Source organism: Notolabrus celidotus, chromosome 5, assembly GCF_009762535.1.
Source record: "Notolabrus celidotus isolate fNotCel1 chromosome 5, fNotCel1.pri, whole genome shotgun sequence".
In the NCBI taxonomy this organism is placed as follows: domain Eukaryota; kingdom Metazoa; phylum Chordata; class Actinopteri; order Labriformes; family Labridae; genus Notolabrus; species Notolabrus celidotus.
Genome location: NC_048276.1, coordinates 30,461,645 through 30,482,119, shown reverse-complemented (window position 1 = coordinate 30,482,119; position 20,475 = coordinate 30,461,645). Strand labels below are relative to the sequence as shown.

At 42.8% G+C, this 20,475-nt stretch overlaps 1 protein-coding gene across 2 annotated transcripts in view; it reads left to right on the top strand.

Moving 5' to 3' along the window:
* The window catches only part of klf8 (Kruppel-like factor 8), an 87,467-nt gene that overhangs the window by 23,092 nt on the left and 43,900 nt on the right, over positions 1 to 20,475 (top strand). For both annotated transcript variants that reach the window (XM_034683142.1, XM_034683143.1), the window contains exon 2: positions 17,912 to 18,253. In XM_034683142.1, coding sequence (XP_034539033.1) covers positions 17,912 to 18,253 — 342 coding nt within the window. The remainder of the gene's footprint in view (positions 1 to 17,911; positions 18,254 to 20,475) is intronic.

The following is a 20,475-nucleotide window of genomic DNA, read 5'->3' as shown; positions in this document are numbered from 1 at the left end:
GTGTGTGTGTGTGTGTGTGTGTGTGTGTGTGTGTGTGTGTGTGTGTGGGAGAGAGAGAACTACTGAGTGTGTTTAAGCTTTAGTGCATGTATGTAAGTGTAAATGCAGTATTAGAGATCTTCCTTTTTATTTCACAGTCATATATTTTTTATATATATTATACGAGCATTTCAGCTTCCTCCAAAGCAAAATACAGCTCATTTTTAAGCATGACTCCTGTTTCTTAGCTTCTAGAAAACTGGACTTTTGCAGCTAGTTTTGTCTTGTAAGTGCATAGCGATGTATTTTTTCCTGATTCAAAATCCTGGAATCGATTAGTTTCATTATAATGAAGCCCCATTCCTGTGGGGGCGCTGTGGGTGCCGCCATACTCTGATTTGCATCATACCGGTCTTGACCAATCTGGATTTATATATAAAACTGAAACAGAAGAAGTCTATTGAAGTCATTCATGTGGTGTGTAAGCCTGTGAGTCTGTGGGGCCATATTAAAATGCTACAGCTTTACGACGAAGCCTACAGAACCGCTCGAGTCCACAACACGCTGACTGTAGTCTGGACAGCTCATGTCTCGATCGGCACAAACTGTACGGGGGTGAATTTTTTTCTAACACGGCAATTTCAAAGATAGTGAGATTACAAGTCTTCCAATGAGAGGCACAGCTGACTTTATTGACAGTGTAGCTGTTGGCTAGGAGGCTCAAAGCCCGCCTCTTTACCTCACAATCGCTCGACAGTAGCAATATGGCTGCAGCCAAAACAGCGCTTCAGAAACAGATGGGTGACTTCACGTATACTACGTCCGTATTTTATGCAGTCTATGGTAAGAACCTACCTCTACGGCTTTAAGAATATAGTGCACACTCTGAACCATGCTACATTATACCAAGACGAAGATGCGTGGCAGACGTCGCCGTCGTAGCCAAAGCTAGACGTGGAGACAAAGGAAGCTGCTGCTGAGTCGTTAAAGTCAGAAGATTGTTGGACCTCCAGAGCAACAGACCCCTGTGTAACTGTGTGCTTCAGAGCAGACTGTACTTTACTGTTTTATTCTGTGTCTGTTAAAGAATAATATAACGGTAAAATTTATTTCAGAGTCCCTTTTTTCTAAACTAGTACAAATAACGCACACATTGCTATCTAGTAAGTACCACAGGAATATTCTGTAATGAATGTTCTGAGTGTTTCTATCGTCTGCTAATTTTTGAATCAATATTGAAGCATATTGAACAGTAACAAATCAAACTGATATTGAATCTAATAAAATCGTGACCCAAAGAATTCAAATCTTCGTAAATGATAAAATATATCTTTTTTTTAGGACATATCGCCATATTGTGATACATTTCTCCAATATCTTTTTAGATTAAGATGCAATGAAACATTAGAAATAGCTTTCTGAAATGTTTATTTGGGGGCTTGTGTCATTTTAAAAAGGGTTATATACTTTGTCCTCCTCTTCTCGTAACCTGGCCATGATATTTGAAAACCAGAGAGTCCACGCTGACCTGAGCTGACGGTCACTCAGTAGGTGTCATCTCTCTGACTGTTCGATGGGTTCAAAGGGTTCACATGTCCTGTTCCTGCAGTGAGCGTTTCCCCTGCTCTTGTGCGCAGCTCCACAGAGAGGCCCCTCTCAGGAGGACCCTATCCCTTTAAGAGGCGGTGGTCTCTGCTCAGTGGAGGAGGGTGGAGGCAGAAGAACTGTCAGGGAGTGGCTGTGCACAGAGATAACTTTGTCTTCTAGGTCAGAGAGCAGAGGGGAAGTAGACATGCATGTGATGATGTCACGTTACAGCATCATGTGATCAGGCTTGATTAATTTTACTTTTACTTCAGATATTTTATGATTACCATTGTATATTTCAAATTTATATCTGTAAGTATCATGTTTCAGTCATGAGGAAAACTCAGAGATAGGACATGAGACTTTCTGAGGGATGAGGGTCAGAAAAATGTTCTCCACTCAGCTTGGTCTCCCCAAAAACTTTGAAGGGAGCACACAAAACGCCATCCTTTCTGTCGCAGTGCAAACTGGCTACACCTGAGCCTGTATAAACTGTGAGGTCACAGCCCCATTTCAAACAGGAGAGACACAGTTTGAAGATGAAATGTTATTTATAACAACTGAATGAATAATGAAACTTTACAGAAATCTTTGGCGTAAGGACTCTATGGGGATAATTTTGTGAGCATAGAATGTGTGAATTTGGCAGCAGAAGAAATCCCCCTAGAGTCCAGACACTGGTGGTGGTGGTTGATGAATCCTAGGAATTGATGACTTGCGGAGACCAGGGGGAGATGGGAAGGTAGAGGGGTACGCACCATCAATGCAAGAAGGAACTAGCAGGGGAGAGAGACACATTTAAAAAGACAGCAGAAAGTTGATAGGCTGACGATAAGGACGTGCCTCTGAGCTATTGGATGACAGCGCCGCTGATTAACCAATGACAGCTCCGAAGCATGCAGCTGGAGTGGGTGAGCTATTGAAAGAGGGAGAGGAGAGTTAAACAACTGCTGTGATTGCTTTATAGTCTTCCTGTCTGAACTTTTGCTAGAGGTACATTTACATATGTGACCTGTTAAAGAACACCTCATCTCAGAGGACGCATTGTTCTTCTTTGATGTTTCATTACAAAGTTACATCGCCAACTAGTGGCCTGGCATGCATACTGCAGTGTTTTGTTTAAGCTGCCTTAGACATCCTCCTGCTGTGGACGTTCCAGACTCCTGCGGCAACAGCTACTACTACTACTACTTGTCTAATCACTATCACTGCTCCCTCTCTCTCTTATTCTCCTCTATCCCTCTTTCCAACCCCAACTCAGTCGAGACAGATGGCTGTTTAACATGACTCTGGTTCTGCTTGAGGTTTCTGCCTGTTAAAAGGAAGTTTTTCCTCACCGTTGTAACTAGCTAAATACTGCGAGGTGCAATGCTCATAGTGGATTAAGGCGGGGTAAGACTGAGTCTTACCCTGTCTTGGTGTTGGGTCTCTGTTAACAATTTAACATAGATTATGGTCTAGACCTGCTCTGTTTGTAAAAGCGTCTTTAGATAACGTTTGTTGTGATTTGGCGCTATACAAATATAGATTGATTTTCAGTCGTTTTTGCACACAGATCATTTTTATGCGACACTGTTGAAACATTTTCTTTGCATCTAAAGAGTGGCCGGTGAAGTATCGAGAGGGGTTTTGCCTAGAAGATGGCGCTATAAAATCCCAATGTCACAAATATTTACGAATTTGACTGATAGTGTCAGTGTGTATTGAAGCGCCTCTTTTGCTGCACAAAACTTGGATACCTATGATGCTTACCAGGCTAGGTCCCCTCAACAGGTCATAATCATCCATTCAAAGAAAATGGAGGTAAACCATTTTTGTAAGACAACCTTGTTGAAAGTGGGTTTGGTCGCAATGACTCCTCCATAAGAGAACAGGTGACAAGCAGAAGGGGGCGATGCAAGTCAAGGCAAATCAGTCGCCCCATGAATATGAACTCTACCAGAGGCTCTTTAGCAGGATTGCAAACTCCACACAGCAAAAACAGGTGGCACTAGAAAGAGCTCCTCAGCTGCACGTGCACAAACTGCGCGCTGTGGACTTTGCTGAACACAATGTGAATTGTCACACAAGAGGACTGTTTAGACCTTTTTTCTCTCTGGGACCTATATTAAATGTATTACAATAATCGCTCCTCCCTACCTTGCCTCTTTATTCCACCTCTCTCTTTCTTCTGCATGTCCTCTTTGCTCCTCGTCTCCTTCATGACTCAGTGGTTGGTTCCTATAGTAGTTGTGCTCCCTCCTTGCAGGACAGTATGGAGATGACACTGCTTGGTACACTGAGCCTCAGGCCACAGCAACATGGCTGCAGTTGCATGCAACATATGCATATGAGGAGAAGAGGAATGTATTACTCTCTGAGAGACTGTACATGTGTGTACAATGCTCTGATCTTTAGTATGAGGCATCGCTGTGACATTTTACAAAACAGCTGCATCATTAACTTGAATGAGGACACTCTGTGGTTCAAGGGACGTCTATTGCAAAATACACTGGGTCATTTTTTTCCTCTCGAGCACCAAACTGGCCTCCACCCTCACACCCAACTGCCCATCTCATCTCAGTCACTTATTAACCCAGCCCCACCCTAACACACACACACACACACACACACACACACACACACACACACACACACACACACACACACACACACACACACACACACACACACACACACACACACACACACAAACAGAAACAGAAAGTCAGGGAGGTGAGGACGAGGAGGAAGAAAAATGAGAGAGGGAGGGAAGAGTGAGCAGAGAGAAGGGTGTGTGTGTGTGTTAATGCATATGTGAGTTAGATAGATAGGAAGCACAGGCCAACAGCTTCTGACCTTAGAGACTCATACACCATAAGAATATGCACACTCGTACACACACACACACACACACACACACACACACACACACACACACACACACACACACACACACACACACACACACACACACACACACACTCACACACACTGAGTTTTCCTTGGTTTCCCTTCGGAGCCTCCCTCCCTCCCTCAGAGGGGGTCCTCCTGCTTCTCAGTGCTGAGGCTCTAAGAGGTGGGGTGTGTGGGTGTGTGTGTGTGTGTGTGTCAGGGACTCTTGTTACATGAGTTGTGCAATGTTTGGACCCTCGACTGGAAGCCAATGGGAACTGACCCCTCTGCCCTCTCCCAAGTGATCTGCTCCACCTTCCCTTCACTTATTTTCTTCTTTTGCAGACAAGCTTTTACATGAACTGACTTTTTTCTAGATAACTACAGGACATGCAGGACCCAATGTTTTCTGAAATCACCCTGTCACATTGTCAATGTTGTGAATAATGTCATCAACACACAAACTTATTTATCCACACTAAATGTTCCATCCAGACTATTATGTCCTGTGTTCCCACATCAACTCACCCTGACTTGTTGAGGACTTTATCGGGGGGCTGACGGGAAAAAGTTAGCATGAAGTCTGAGTGAACAAATTCAGCCTGACAGACAATGTCAGGCCTTTTTTTGGAATGCGGTGCATGTATGAAGGGGGCCCCTGACAAAAAGCTAATTCAGTTAAAGGTTAAGTTTGTACACACAGCTGTGCAAGATAATGGATGTTGGAACTTGCAGAACAAACTAAAAACAGGTCAGGGACTGTTATGCCCGAGCACGAAAGAAAGCGTTGGAGAAACTGAGCTAGGGCGTTGCAGATGGCGTGTCCATCCACCTGTCATCAATCGCCTGTGCTGTCAGCTGTCACTCACCAGACCACTGAAACCCAGATCTAACATCTCAGTGACTTCTGTGATTCCTCACATGTCTCTTGTTGACACCCCACACAAATATGGTAGCTGCATACATCCTGAGTTCTCTGGTGCGCCCTCTCGAGGCGACCTCCAGTAAGACGCTTGGTGCATAGTCAGGGATGTTTACATGAATGCATGCAACAGCAATTATATTTAACTTTCTTTTACTGCAGCGCTTTGATACCAGATAAATCAACGAGAGCAGCAGTTAAGCTGTGAGTTTCTGACATGTCACTGTCTAATTTAATGACCGAACAAGGTCTCTACATTATTAACAGTGTGTGATGTCAGTTTTAACTCTTAAAACCAATCTTAAAACCATTAAAACGATGCAGTGCGTGCACTGCATCGTTGTGACCTGCACTTGAACTAGTGTTCTGTGTAAATAGAAAACTGCGCTCCTGTGTGTGGAGTATTTATATTATTCCTGTAATAACTGCATGTGATGTCATATCCCAAAATATTACAGGCAGCCTCAGGAGAGCTACTTTCAGATAGTCAGTTTACTGACACTTCCTCCATTGTGTCACATGTAAATACAGAAGCTCAGCTTTTACAGTCTGAGTTGATGAGGGTGTTAAAGTTATTAAAAAACAAAATAGGTTGTAAGGGTGGAATAAAGGGGATGGAAATAGGGTGAAAAGTCATGACACCTTAGCGCAGGTTGTATTTTTCTTAACACTGTAAGCATCTTTGCTCACACACTTCTCAGTCAGTCTGTAACTGGACCCCTGCTGCAACTCTCCTTTGTCATTTTATTCTCTCTTTCCCCTGAAATGTGTCCAAATAATAATTAAGGTGCCATAAAATCCATAAAGTTGCACAACCTCCTGGTCTGCCTGAACCTGAGCTTTTACTGCTCCGGCTTACAAATGACAGTTTAATATCTAAATGCTATCAACGTTGTGTCGTTGGCTGGATGTTAGACATCGCTATGAACTGAGAATGAACCCAGTATGAGAAAGCAGCCATTATGAGAGGGGAAACTTTCTGCTTCTCTTTTGATTTAGGCTATTTCTCTTCCTCTTCTCACGTGACTGAAATCATATTTACATCCAGTGACAGTCAGCCCCGCACTGAAGCTTTACCTCTGCTGCTGTGTATCATTAAATAACACGTTTCTTAAAGGAAACTCTGCATCCATCCAACAAGGAAGGATCAGATGCAGAAAACTGGAGCCAAATGGAGGCAAATTATCTTCATCTGCACTTCTGATGAAAAAGGGCTCAGTGTCGTGTGTGCGCAAGTGTGTGTGTGTGCAGTTGGGTTCTTTAGAACTGCTTGGGGAAATTGCTGTGTGTGCGTCCATGGGTGTGGGCATAACCAGACTTGAAATGTGCACGTGTGCATATGTCTGTGTGTGTGTGTGTGTGTGTGTGTGTGGACCCTGTGAGGACATGAAGAGAGTGCAGCTGACTGGGGCAATCCCCCTACCCCCACCCAAAATACACACTCGTGCGCACACACACACACACACACACACTCACGCACACTCACGCACACTCATGCACGGAAGGCCAGGGGGTTTGGGAGAGGCAGCAGTGACAGGGAGGAGAGCGCTGACCCAGATAGTGTCTGTCCCACCCTCTCTCTCTCACACACTGTAAGAAATAAGATTAGCAGGAGTTTTTATTTTATGGGGAGTCGTCATGGAATGATTCATCCAAACAGGGCTGCATCTTAGAGTTTTATTTTTATGAAGTAATCGGCTGGCTTTGTTTATTTTTATTTCTTTACTTTAGTTTTTCCTGCAGCTTCTGACTCGCTTACAATCTGAACTTTGTGAAATCCTCCACCGTCTAAGAATGCTGGTTTTAGAGCGTACAGAGAAAGAGAACATTTGAGGACCACAGAGTTTATCTCAATGCCGCATATTGAAGATTAAGTTAACCTCAATAATCATTTAGTCCATGATGTTGGAAAGCTGTATTCACACATGCTCAAAACTCCAGAAAACTTCCCTGAAGTCTTCAGGGAGGACTGCATGTGTGAATGTAAAAAGCCAAAGTTTTCATCGCTCGTCTCTTGGACTTTGTCCTGCCAGCCACCTGGAAAATTTTGACGATCATGCAAACACAGAAGATTGGGATGAAATAAACACATCTGAGGTTAAAGATGGAGAGATTCTGGAAGATATTTTTTATTTTTAAGTGATATTTTTCACTTTTCAATGGATAGGACAGCTGAAGAGAGACAGGAAATGTGGGGGATAGAAGTCCGGAATCAAACCTGCGACCTCTGCGACAAAGGATATGGCCTCTGTATGGGGCCCACACTTAGACCGCTAGGGCGCCTAGACTCTGGGAATTTTTGAGGGAAGTTTTCAGGAGATCTGCCCTCCAAATTTGCACGTGCACAGGTGAAAAGAGCCAAAAGAGACCAAAAACAAAAAACGCTTCAAGAACTTGGCTTTTTAAAGAGCCTTAGGTAGAACTTCTTTCTCTGTCTAACAGGCTGATGTAAATTATTTTGGATTTGCAGAATCCCAAAATGGATAAGGGCTGCAGATAGACGGCATCTCTCATTTAAAGATGACTTTAATGAATAATCATTTATTGGTTAACAGCTATGTTTCATCGTCTAGCTTCTCTGTGCTAGTTGTGAACTTGAATGAGGAGTAGAATTGAAGCAGTGGGTGAGAGCTCGTCAGCTTTTAGATTTACCTGACATCCTAAGATTAGATCAGAACGACTGATCATAGACAAGGCGAATTACTGTAAATCTTTGAATAGAAGCCTGTCAAAATTAAAGGCAGGGTCTCTTTTAGTAGCAGGGGGTGGCTGTAGAAATGTAAGCTAATTACTATCTGGTTGTCTGTGCGATGAAGCACCTGATTGTTTTTACTTTTACTGATACGCAGTGGATCAGTTTTTACTGATATCTCAAGTTTGTGCAACAAAAGCAGAAAAGCACTTCTCCACCAATTTTTAAGACGATGAGACAAGGCCAAGCGGCAACCTCTGGTGGTGAGAATTGAAGCCAATGCGGATGTGTTCAAAACTGCAGTAACTCAAGTGTCCGCTTGAGGCTGGCTCTGGATGTACTGGAAACCACAAACACAAATTCAAAAAAGCCGATCTTTACAGCAGAAATAAACATGTTTACTGCCTGGTACAAAAATGTGTTTGTTTTACTTTTTTCATAAGCGGCACTTCTGAAGATTTAAGATTCTGAGTTTTCCGTTATGAAAGACTCAGCTGACTTGATTGACAGGCGGGCACACTGTAGCTGTTGGCGAGGAGGCTCAAAGCCTGTCTCTTTACCTCACACTAGTTCGTCAGAAGTTAGGTTCAGCATTTCCAATATGACTCCCACCGATGATCAACTTCAACTTTACCTTTACCTTTAACTTCCATCTATGGAGTAGCAGGAGGGAGAGTATTCATTATCTGCTAGAGCTAATGCACGAGTTAATCCGTAGCGTGCAATTCCGCCATCAACGAACATTACTTACAAGTTTATCAGGACGAAGGCTGAAGACACATAAACGCTAGAAGTGACTTGACAGACAGGGAAGACTTTCGTGCTGGCCTTCAATATGGAGAGAAGACTGAAATATCAACGAAAACTCAGTCTTTGCTGAGCAAAAGTTTTGTTCCAAATGACAAATGAAAATCTTGTCCCCTGTTGATGCCTGTCCCTAATAAAGGCAGGGTTAGTTCAGAGACTGAAACAATTAAAAACCTGGTCCACTGATTGAAACACTTTTATCACTGAAATTGTGTTTCGGTATGAAGTTGATGGCATGATGCCGATTTTGTTATTAGAAGCTCACATATTTAAAAGCTGCACAGATGAAAGCATCAGTGACAGAGACACAGGTGAATCAAAGACAGGACCACTCAAAACCTGTGGTTGCTCTCCACCTTCACTTCTTACAGTGCGGTCCTTTATGTCTTAATGCATGCAGATATATTTAGGAAGCGTCACTCTTTGCAGGAAGTTTTGAAAAGCCTCCCTCTTGTCTCCATCAGATCTCTGCGACTATCAACTTTTATAGTTCTCATTTTAACACTTCAGGTATCCTCGTCTAGTTCCTCTCATTGGGGTGGAAACAAGGTTCAATTAAAAGACCAGGACATAAGAAGAGAGTGAAAATCCCTCCTCAGCTCCATCAGCTCGGCAGTAACAGACAGGTTGTTCTGAGCTGGTGTGAATGTGTGGGACCGTATGAGGATAAAGCAGAGTCCAGCTCACTCTCAGTCAGCCATCAGCAGATAAAAATAGATTTTTAAGAATGTCAAGATCGGCCTTTTTCATCCAAGAGACAGACCCTAACGAGTGATTGAAAAACTACTTGAATCAAAAGCAAGTCAGTGAGTTTTGGGCCTTCATAAAGCTCATGTGAGGCATGAAGTTTTATCTCTGTCTGTCTGTCCTCACTCTACCCCCATACTGGCTTCCTGTGGTGGGATCAGAGGCTGAGGGTCACACCCACCCCACCCTCTTTATTCCTGGAACTCCACAGTGGGACCCCTCCTCTCAGGGAGGCACACACATGCACACACTCACACACACATACTCTTGTCACTCCTAATTTACACACATGCAACATGCGTACTCACTCCCTATCACTCCTTGTTAGTGCTGCTTTCTCTACACACACACACATATACACACACACATACAAACACACACACACACACACACACACACACACACACACACACACACACACACACACACACACACACACACACACTCACGCACAAAAGCACACACACACGCCTGACCCCTTCACTGTACTCCTTCCTCTTCACTGCCTTGTCTGCCAGCAGATGTGGATCAACTCGGATTTGCAAGAGATTCTCAGTGTTTGCCTCAGTCTGCTCCACATTTGTAGGATGGGTGTGGTTTGTGTGCCGTGGCAGAACTACAGAAAGTTCAGACAATTTCAAATTCAATTTGTAGTGTTTTTCTTCTGTGATGTACTGCTTACGTGGCTCTGTCTGAACTCCACCTAGCTGTAGCTGCAGATTAGGTCAAAACAAACGCTGAGGAATTATTTGCAAATCCTGTTCAATCCAAGTCTGGCTGCAGAACTTTACCCCCACAACCTGAAATGTTCTGGGCAGAATGAAAGGAAGCTTGAGGAGAATTCAGGGCATGCAAGTATCAGATATTCTGCTTGAACTTTGAGATTTTGCAGCATATAAAAGAGCACAGCTTTGATTAGCAATTGTTTAAATAAACCACCTCCGGCAGCATGGCTCTTTCTGTTGTTTCTCATTCCACGCAGGACGCAAGGTAGAAACAGTTGATTTCAACACAAAAAAGCTCCCGAAAATAAGTAAATGAAAGATCAAATGCCTCCTTAAAGCCTGATTTATACGTATCAAATATACACTGTGACATTTGCCCAATGCATCATTTCTCGCTGAAGCAGTTCGTACCAGGGATGGGACATGATTTTTGAATGCTAGAATATTAAGAATCAGAGGAATCAAGAAGAATCAAGAAAGCTTTATTGCCAAGTGAGCTTGCACACAAGGAATTTCATGTGGTGTTTGGAACACTGGTACTTAACAACAAGACAGTAAGGACAATAAATATAGAAACCTAAAATCTAATCTAAAAATTCTAAATAAGAATGAAAATAAAAATACGATCTGTACAAAGAAAAATATAAAAGTACTTCTAAAGACATGAATAAGTTAAATTAGTCTAAACCAGAGTGCACATTTTAGCAGATGTCTATAATAATTATGGATTAAATTACAATATTGCACATGGTTATTGAGGTATTGCACCGGAAATCAGAGTATTGCACATGTATGTGATGTATCAGGAGTCTTCAGTGGTTTACAGTGTGATTGTTCATGAGGGATACGGCCTGAGGGAAGAAGCTGCTCCGTTGCCGGGATGTTCTGGTGCTCAGAGTTCTGAAGTGTCGGCCGGAGGGCAGCATGTCAAAGAGGTGGTGACCCGGGTGAGAGGGGTCTGTGAGCGAATATCCTGCCATTTTCCTCATCCTGGAGGATATTCGCTCACTTGTTAAAAATTGATTAGTTAATGCCAATATTGTCTCATTTTAAAAGTACAATTTTTCTATCATTTTCACCGGTGCCTTGTTACAATACAGAATTCCCCGTCAGACGGTGGCTATAGAGCGTGTTAAAGCTGATTGCTAACCGCTTTAGCAAGAAGATAAAAACATTAGCAACAGGCGCTTGAAATACGTGAGAGGTGGTGTAATGGAGAAAACAGCAGAGAGTGAGCATGACTGTAAAACGTTAAGATACCGGCTGCGTGACAGAAACACCGACGTTGAGACGGATGCTACAATGCTCGCTACTAGCAGCACCTTGATTACGAATAATCGCTGATTTAATTCCAGTGATTATTGATTTGTGTTTTTTCTTGAAATGCCCATCCCTAGTTCAGACCGATCAAGGTAGTCATATGAAATATATGTCAACATTCAACCAGGTCCACAATTCAAACTCTGAAGTCAGCTTGCTCTGTTAACTATTTTAATTTTTAGGCTGACATCCCCAACGTTTTATTCTCCGAAAGTTTAAACCCCTCAAAACGATGAAAAGTTTTGAACAGCAGGAACAATCTTATGGAAACTTGTAAATTTCAGCAAATAGCTGCCATTGAGGGAGAGTGTTTGACTTAAAGCCGGCGGTGGAGTTCCACCTTCCAGCTGTGCCGTCTGCAGCCTTCAGCTCTTTCCAGCAGACAAAAACAAATCCTCCCTGTTCAGAAGTGTCTCACACTCACCTAAAAATGTCAACAATGGTGCTTTCATAACTAAATGACTAAAGGCTTTGTATCATGTCTGACTGTCGAGCACCAAATCTGGTTTATGAGGAAATTCTGTTTTTCATTTACTGAAGAAAAGAAACACGTCTGACAAATTTCCTCAATCTAGAGATAAATCAGAAGCAGAGCGATATGTGGTTTCTTCAAGCTCTTGAGTTTCCATTAGGTAACAGACAGTAATTGTTTATCTTGTTGACACCGTCTGCTGAATTTAAACCATGATAGGACTGCAGACCAATATCTGAGTTCAATCAGAATCAAATGGTTGTAGATGGAAAGCGATATTTAGTCATGCTGTCCATGTGCAGAGTTAAATGGATTGATCTAGATCAAGTTTAAATCATCATGCTGGAATACACTTTAAATACTTAGCTTGATTTTTTTATTTTCAAGATGGTTAACTCCATCATTTTCAGCCCTGATAAAAGAGGAGGAGGATTGTTTGTGTTGATGAAGTCAAACTCATGTGGATAAAGATGATAAAGTTGTAATATCAAAAATGAAATATTAGGATGAAACAGTGAAAGTAAAGTTAGACATGATTCCCGTGTGGTCACATTTGTAGTCTGGAGAAGAACCTGCACTGTAGCATCATATGATCTTCACACTTCTTTAAAACTATATAAAGACACCATGCATTGATCATTCCAACTCCAGCGCTTCTCACCCATGCACTCATAATAAAGTGTTTTCAATCCTCTGGGTGAGCTACGTGTGTGAACGCCAACACATTTTTCACCCAAACTTTAACATTCATTGTAACATTTCACAGGAAGTCAGGATGGGCGGATGTGTAGGCAATAATCTTGTAAATATTAAACAGTGACAACAACAGCATCCTTTTTATGTTGTCATTTGCTATCTCCTACGACGCCATTGACCACCACCCCAGGCCCTCCGTCCAACAAACTTCACATCATGAGGGATGTGTGAATTACAAACTCTGTGAAGTTTCAGGTGTAGGCAGAGCTTCTGTTTCACTCTGCGAACCTGAAGCTGCAGAACTCTGTGCTATCTTCAAGGTTTTAGCTCCTCTTAAACTGTGAACTAATGATGTAAGAGGCGTGTCTCAGACTGCTCTGTTTCTGAAACATAAAACATACAGTTCAGAGACCTTTAGAAGGTCAGTGACGGTATGATTGTAATATTTGATGTAAGCTGTTTGTTGTAACTTCAGAGCCTGGTTGTGTGTGCTGTTGGTTGGGGGGAAGGTGTGACATCAAGCTGCCTTTACCTTTGTTTAGAGACACAGAGGGGGCTCTGTCCCCTCACAATAGGACTAACAGTCCACTCACTGTGTCCTCTGTATGTGTGTGAGGGGGAGGGGTGGTGCATGCAGCCACACCCTGGCTGATTGGCTGAGGCCACACCTCGCTGTGGAATCCACTGGAGCCGGGTCACATGTCGGCCTGTAACTCCCCACCACTGCTCCCAGTCTGTTTGCAGAGACAGGCGAAGGAAGAGGACCAATAAAACACTGGTTACGTACAGTGTACGAAAGTCCAGTGATTATGTCATCTTTGGACTGGACCTGTGTGCATCTTTATGGCTCCTCTCATCACTGGATTCTGGATTAAGCAGGAAAGAAAACAGCTCTAAAGTAATGCACATTTTTCACCTTTAGTGTTTGTTCAGATGTTTTTAAAGCTAAAAACTTTTATTGTTATTATGACTACAAGACAGCCTTCTCCGTTAGTTATATATTTATGTATAAGTTAAAATGTAAAACCTAGTGGATGGAGATGAAGTGAAGTGAAAGACAGGCCGACATGCTTCCATTATGAATTTGTCCTCCTCCTTTGTATCTGTCACTTTGAATACTGTCCTTTAATGTGACCTGAAGGGGAACACACAGACAACACTCACATTAAGTCAGTACTTGATTATCAGAAAATTTTCTGGCTATGTTATGTGGTGCTCTACACTATTTATAATAATAATCTTTATTTCATAATCTGCATTTTTAAAGTGTTTTAAAGGGATCATCCAGTTAGTGCATCAACCATTACTAAAAGAGAAAAGGGCAAAAATAAATGAAAGAAAACAAAGTAATTAAATCTTTCAAAGAATAAATACAATACACAAAATAATAACTATAAATAAATAACAACTATGAAATAAAATAAATTCTATACTGCTTTGACCCATGATCAGGTCTGCAGACAGTCAAGCACTTCCGAGGAAAAACAGGAGGTTAGCATATGCACTCGGAAAGTAGAGATGTAGTTTATTGAAATGTTTTTTGAGCTTCTTTGTCACCGTGGGAAAGATAGAAGATGTGTAGTGTGGTTTCACTATCACTTCCTATTTAAAGTATCACCAGATGACACGATAAGTACTCAACCACGCTGCACCATCTCCTACATCAGTGTCCTGTGCACAGGTTGAATATGTTTCTCTTTTTGTATGAATTCTGGACATTCTCCTTAAAATTAAAGGCCTGTAATGTTAAAGAAACACAGCTGAAATGTGGACGTGCAGATTTCAGACTTCTTCTTAAAACCACAACTTTGAAATTCACTGAAACGTCAGCTGCGGCTGCGTTCGCATCAGCAACAACTGAGCTCAAAGGGGAAGAAAAAGAGAGAACGAGAAGAGAAGTCGTCGTTTCTTACAACTTCCCCTTATGCAGATCAGCAGAGTTCAAACTGGGGGTGACGGCGTGGAGACAGAGAGTTCATCAGTCTGAGGAAAAAAAGTCTCGATTTGATTAGCAATGGTGCAAATAAACAACCTCCTTCTTTTTGAAAGCAGCATTAAGTCTTGAAGCTGATAAACCAAGAATGTCTGATTTATCTTTCAATAATTTCAGAACCAAAAGAGGTCCAAGCTGCTCCAGCGTGATGATCTTTCCACTTTTCGCCCTCTTTTCTTTTTTGTGTAATTGTAAACTATATCTCTTTGAGTCATTGACAAGGTCCTGGGGATGATTGCATTTTACTTCTCAGGGTTTCCAGACAGAAAGATTGAGATAAATTGTTCAGAGATTTGAAATGATGCACTTAGATTTTCTTGCTGTAAATCCATGCAAACATTTAATATTCTAGTGATACTGATTTCACTATTATTTTACTTCAGTCTTACATAAAGTGCACAGAAATCCCCAGTTATAAGGAAACATTTGTGAAGTTTCATAATGTGTGTTATGATCATAAATGATGTAAGTAGTATCCGTGACGTCACCCATCTGTTCCTGAGCGCTGTTTTGAAGCCAATCAACGGCAGGAGCCATATTGGGTATGCCAAACTCAACCCAACTGCTGGTGAGCTAGTGTGAGGTAAAGAGGTGGACTTTGAGCCTCCTAGCCAACAGCTACAGTGTTCTTGCCTGTTAATCAAGTCAGCTGTGTCTCTCATAATGGAAAACTCGTAATCTTAATATCTTCAAAATTGCCACGTTATGAAGAAATTCACCCCCTGTACAGTGTGTGTGATCGAGAAATTAGCTATCCAGACTACACTTGTCTTTTGTACCAGGCTGTAAACATGTTTATTTCTGCTGTAAAGATAGTCTTTTTTGAATTTGTGTGTATGTGGTTTCTGGTACTTCCGGAGCCAGCCTCAAGCAGACTCTCAAGAAACTGCAGTTTTTCACACTTCCGCATGGGCTTCAATTTTCGTGGCTGGAGTTTGCCGCTTGGTTTTAACATTTTCATTTTTGGGTGGATTACTTTTTTCTGAACAAACTTTGTGTCATAACTGCGGTCTGTATTTTTGGTTGTTAAGTGCTGACTGAGTGAAATCAGCAGTGATGAATGACAGAGGACATTTTCATGAATCATGAGTCGCATCTTATTGTGTCTACTAGCACCGAATATTTAAGCTGTACGTGTTCCTCATACTGACCAAGCTATGTGCATCGTTTTGAAGTAGTCCAGGGTTCAGTGCTCAGTTTGTTACATTATGTAGAAGCCTTTTCTCTTTTCTTTATAGTTCCAGCCTTCTCTGATGCACCTGTCACATATTCAGGTGTGCTGAGATTTATTACCAATGCTAGTAATTTAAAGCAAAACTTCAATTCTGACTAACAGACTCCTGACTGCAGAAAATCAAACAAAGTTTATTAGACATTTCTGAACACAGGATCACAGAGTCGTTAGGTAATGCAACCCTACAACAGACCCAGAACAAAGCTGTGCCACCTCTACTTACATATATGTTAACGGGGTAATAATGGTGTACCAGTCCCAGTCGTCACGGCTTATTAACACACAGTGAGAACACCACATTCACAGACATGCACACCTGCTCCGCCCTGCCTGCTCCCACACCACACATCTTCACCACCTTCTTCCCCCCATTCAGTCTTTGTTAGCACCTCTGAGGAAGTAGAACTGGAACGACTTCAGACTGCAGACGAGGCGTTAATATCCTGGCTTTAAGACGTATTTTTACATTCTACAGATGTATTGTCACGTATTTACGCTGCTGTGTTAAGTTGTTAAAACACTCAGTCAACGAACAACTGATGCTCGAAGACATGTGTAGCCTTTTCTAGATATATTACCTGTTCTATCTCAGTTAAAATCCTCATTGTGACTTTTTTAACACATGGTTCTTGTTCACTCCAGAACCACAGCTCTCAAAATGTTCTTATTCCTTAAAAGAAAGTCCTGAGCAGAGTGTTGTTTTGGTATCAGCACAGAAAATGGGTGTTGTCTGCACATACTCTGTATCTGTGACGCTCTCTGAGATAACTGCTGTTATATCTCTCTAACTATTCAGACCAGCTTCTCTTCAGCGGAGCCTTTAAGTTGACTTCCACAAGACAGATCAGTCTTTTTAAAAACACTCGTCACAAAAGTAGAAGTGCATTTTAACATGTGAGAGAGGAAGAACATGGGTAGAGGATAGAGACAGAGAAGAAGCAAAGGGGTGTGTTCGTTACTAGAAGAGTGTGTGTTGAGTCGCTCAGCCTGTACACTCCCCACACCTCTCTCTCTCTCTCTCTCTCTCTCTCTCTCTCTGCTTCCAGAAAAGGGTGTGTCCGCCTGCCTGCCGCTGAAAGGGAGGGAGGGGTCATTTCACGGCTACTCCTCCCTGCTCTCTCGCTCTCCCTCTGTTATTTCTCTTTCGCTCTCATTCCCTCACTGGCAGCCTCAGGATTAGGCCTTTTGTTTCTCTGCCTCTCTCTTTAGCTTTAATTTCTATCTTTTTTAGCCACAGTGTGTGTGTGTGTCTCTCTCTATGTGTGTGTGGGTGTGTGTGTTTACTCCCCCTTCTGGCTGATTTCAGAGAAGGTTTTTTTTAGCCAGCTTTCAGAGCAGAGGTAACGCTTGTTGTCATGTTTCTTCCCTCCTAACTCTAGTCTGCCATTTCCTGTCTTGCTTCCTCTCCTACCTGTCTTCCTCCCCCTTCTTCCTCCTCCCCCCCTCCTGGCTGCTTCCTTCTCTATCTCCCCTGCCCCCTTACTCCTCATTCCTTCTTCAAATCCTTTCACAAATCCCTTCTTTTCACCTTCTTTCCTGCCCAGGAAGTTTCTTTTTTTCTACATTGTTTTCACTCTTTCTTCCTCTGTTTTTTCCCCCTGCCATCTCCCACCCCCTTTTCTGTTTTCTCCTCAACTACCCCCTTTTTACCACCTCTCTTCTTCTTCTCCTTCTTCTTCTATTCTTAGGAGATCTCTTCTTCCACCTTTAATCTTTTTCTCTCTTCGGTCTTGATCTTGCTATTCGTTCTTCTCTTCCTCATCTTCTATTCTGCTTCTTCTCCTGGTTTTTCTTCTCAGTTGTTAAAGCTCTCTTTCCTTCATTTGTTCCTAACCTTCTTCTTCCTCTTCTCCTCCTCCTCAGTGCCAGTCAACTCCTAAGCAGAAGAAGAGTGCCGCTGGCGGCCAGAAGAAGAAGAGGAGAGGCCCGGCCAAGCAGAGCGCCCTGACCCAGCAACCGCCGCCACCTTCATCATCATCACCGCCACCAGGAGAGGAGGAGGAGGAGGAGAAAAAGGAGGAGCCAGCGACCAGGCCTCGGCCGCCGCAGAAAGAAGAGGAAGAGGAAGCGGGCGAGGAGGAGCGAGAGGAAGTGGCGTCACAGTCTGTGAAGAAGAAGGAGGAAGAGGAGGAAGAGGAGGAGGAGGGAGGGACAGAGATGCCTTCTGTACAGATCAAACCCGAGCCTGAGGAGATGGAGTGCACGGTGAGTAGGGGGAGGGGCAGTGGATGGTTGGTTGGTGTGTGGGTGGACAGAGGGAGGATGGATGAGAGAGTGGAGGAGGGTGTGGTTAGGTGTGGTTGATGACTCGCATCACCTCACATCAGACATGTTGGATCAGGTTGGGTTCATGTCGTGGATTAAAATCAGATCAGGTGCTGAGGGAAGGATTTATGTGGATATTTATCTCTAAAAGGTTTCATAACGACTCCAATTACCTGAGTGTAAGGAGTCCAGTGATCTGTACTCTCTTATACTCACAGCACAGGAAGCTGGAAGGCTTTGGAAAGACACTCAAACTTCCAAAGGCTGTAAGACTAGGTTGTGTGTTCGGATGTTTTGCTGATGTTAACTATCGCCAGGCTTACTTCATTTTTTAGTAGAAAGCTTGCGTCCAACCGTAGCATCACATTGAGTTAGTACACTGTGACAGTGGCCCCCTGCAGAGCAACCTTCATGTTGACTACGGCCTTCTTTACACAAGAACAGCCCCTTTAAAAACAGAAAGATCTTTATTGTGTTCCGTTGATGAGTAAAAACGCTGCAGTGTGCATGCCAGACCTGTAGTTGGTGATATAACTTTGTATTGAAACACCACGTGCATCTGCCTAAAGCTGTTCCTCATTGGGTTGATTAGTATGAACAAACATGAAGACGATGGCAAACGCACCCTGGAAGACCACAAATGTTAATAACTTCAGCAGAGTCAACAGCACAAACAAAGTTCTGTAGTCTGCAATTGTTCTGATTCTCCTCCATCTCGTTCACGTCTGTTTGACCTGGAACTGAACATGCATGTGTGAATGACGTTGTGATGCCACAGTGTTCAGAGGATCCACGTATCTCTTATTGACATCCTGTTTCCGTGTAAATGAGCAACCAAAATGCAACAGTAGTGAACAGTTTTCTGTTGAACATGTTTCAGTGTAAACCATAGACTGTATAAATAATGGACGTAGTATCCTGGACATCACCCGTCTGTTTCTGAAGAGCTGTTTTGAAGCCAATTTGGCGGGAGCCATATTGGTAATGCTGAACTTCAACCTAACTTCTGTCAAGCTGTGAGGTAAAGATACAGGCTTTGCGCCTCCTAGCCAACAGCTAGTGTTCTCGCCTGTCAGTCAAGTTGGTCATTTCCTTATTTGTGAAATCTCGTAATCTTAATATCTTCTGAACTCTCGCGCTATAAAGAAATTCATCCCCCTTACCGTGTTTGCTGATAGAGAAATGAGCTATTCAGACCGAAGCCGTTTTTGAACCAGGCTGTAAACATGTTTATTTCTGCTGTAAAGATTGTCTTGTTTGAATGGGTGTGTATGTGGTTTCCGATGTTTCTGCAGCCAGCCTCAAGCGAACACTTAATAAACTGCAGTTTATAACACTTGCCACATGGGCTTCATATTTTGAGACCTGAGGTTGACGCTTTGTGTAAACACTGACCGTCGACTTCAAACCTGAATTAATGTGATACTCTTTTTATTTCATCGTGATGCTAAGTGAGAGAAAGGCTGGTTTGAGACAGCTCAGGATAAGTTTTGTGACCATTTTCCATCAACGGTGAAAGTATTTACAAAGTGTGAACTTGATCTTGTAGTTGTTGTTCAATGCTCGGATAGAACAGCAGACGTGACTTCAGTTCCTATTCTGGTTGTCTTTTCTTTCTAATAACTGTTTCATGTTCAAGTCATTATAAGAGAAAGCAAGAGATGAGGTTTTTGGTGATATTAGACGGAGGAATATTCCTCTGAAATGAAAGTACAGTGGGAGGAGGGACTGAAGGACAGGCCTGAGCCTACTGTGGGAAGAGCACGGGTGGGAGGAGCGCAGAGCGAGGGATGAATGAATGGAGATCTGTAAATGGAGGGAAGGAAGGGCGAGAGCAGGATTGATGGTGGACAGATGTATGGAGGAGGAGGAGGAGACGGAAGGATGGATGGAGCAGAAAGTGATTGCATGGCGAGTTCGAGAGGAAGAGGAGGAGTTAAGTGACGGCTGTGATGAAGTTTGTTTTCTTGAGTTGACTTCCTGATGCAGTTTGGTCATCTGTCGCTGAAGCAGGTTCTTTAGTTGAACTCTATCGCCTTCTTATACCTCATATCACCGTCTTCTGTCAACAACCATCAATCAAATTCCCTCACAATGTTTGCGTTCAGGATGATGCAGCAGGTCCACAAAGAAACCTCTGGACATGGAAAGTGAAAGAGACT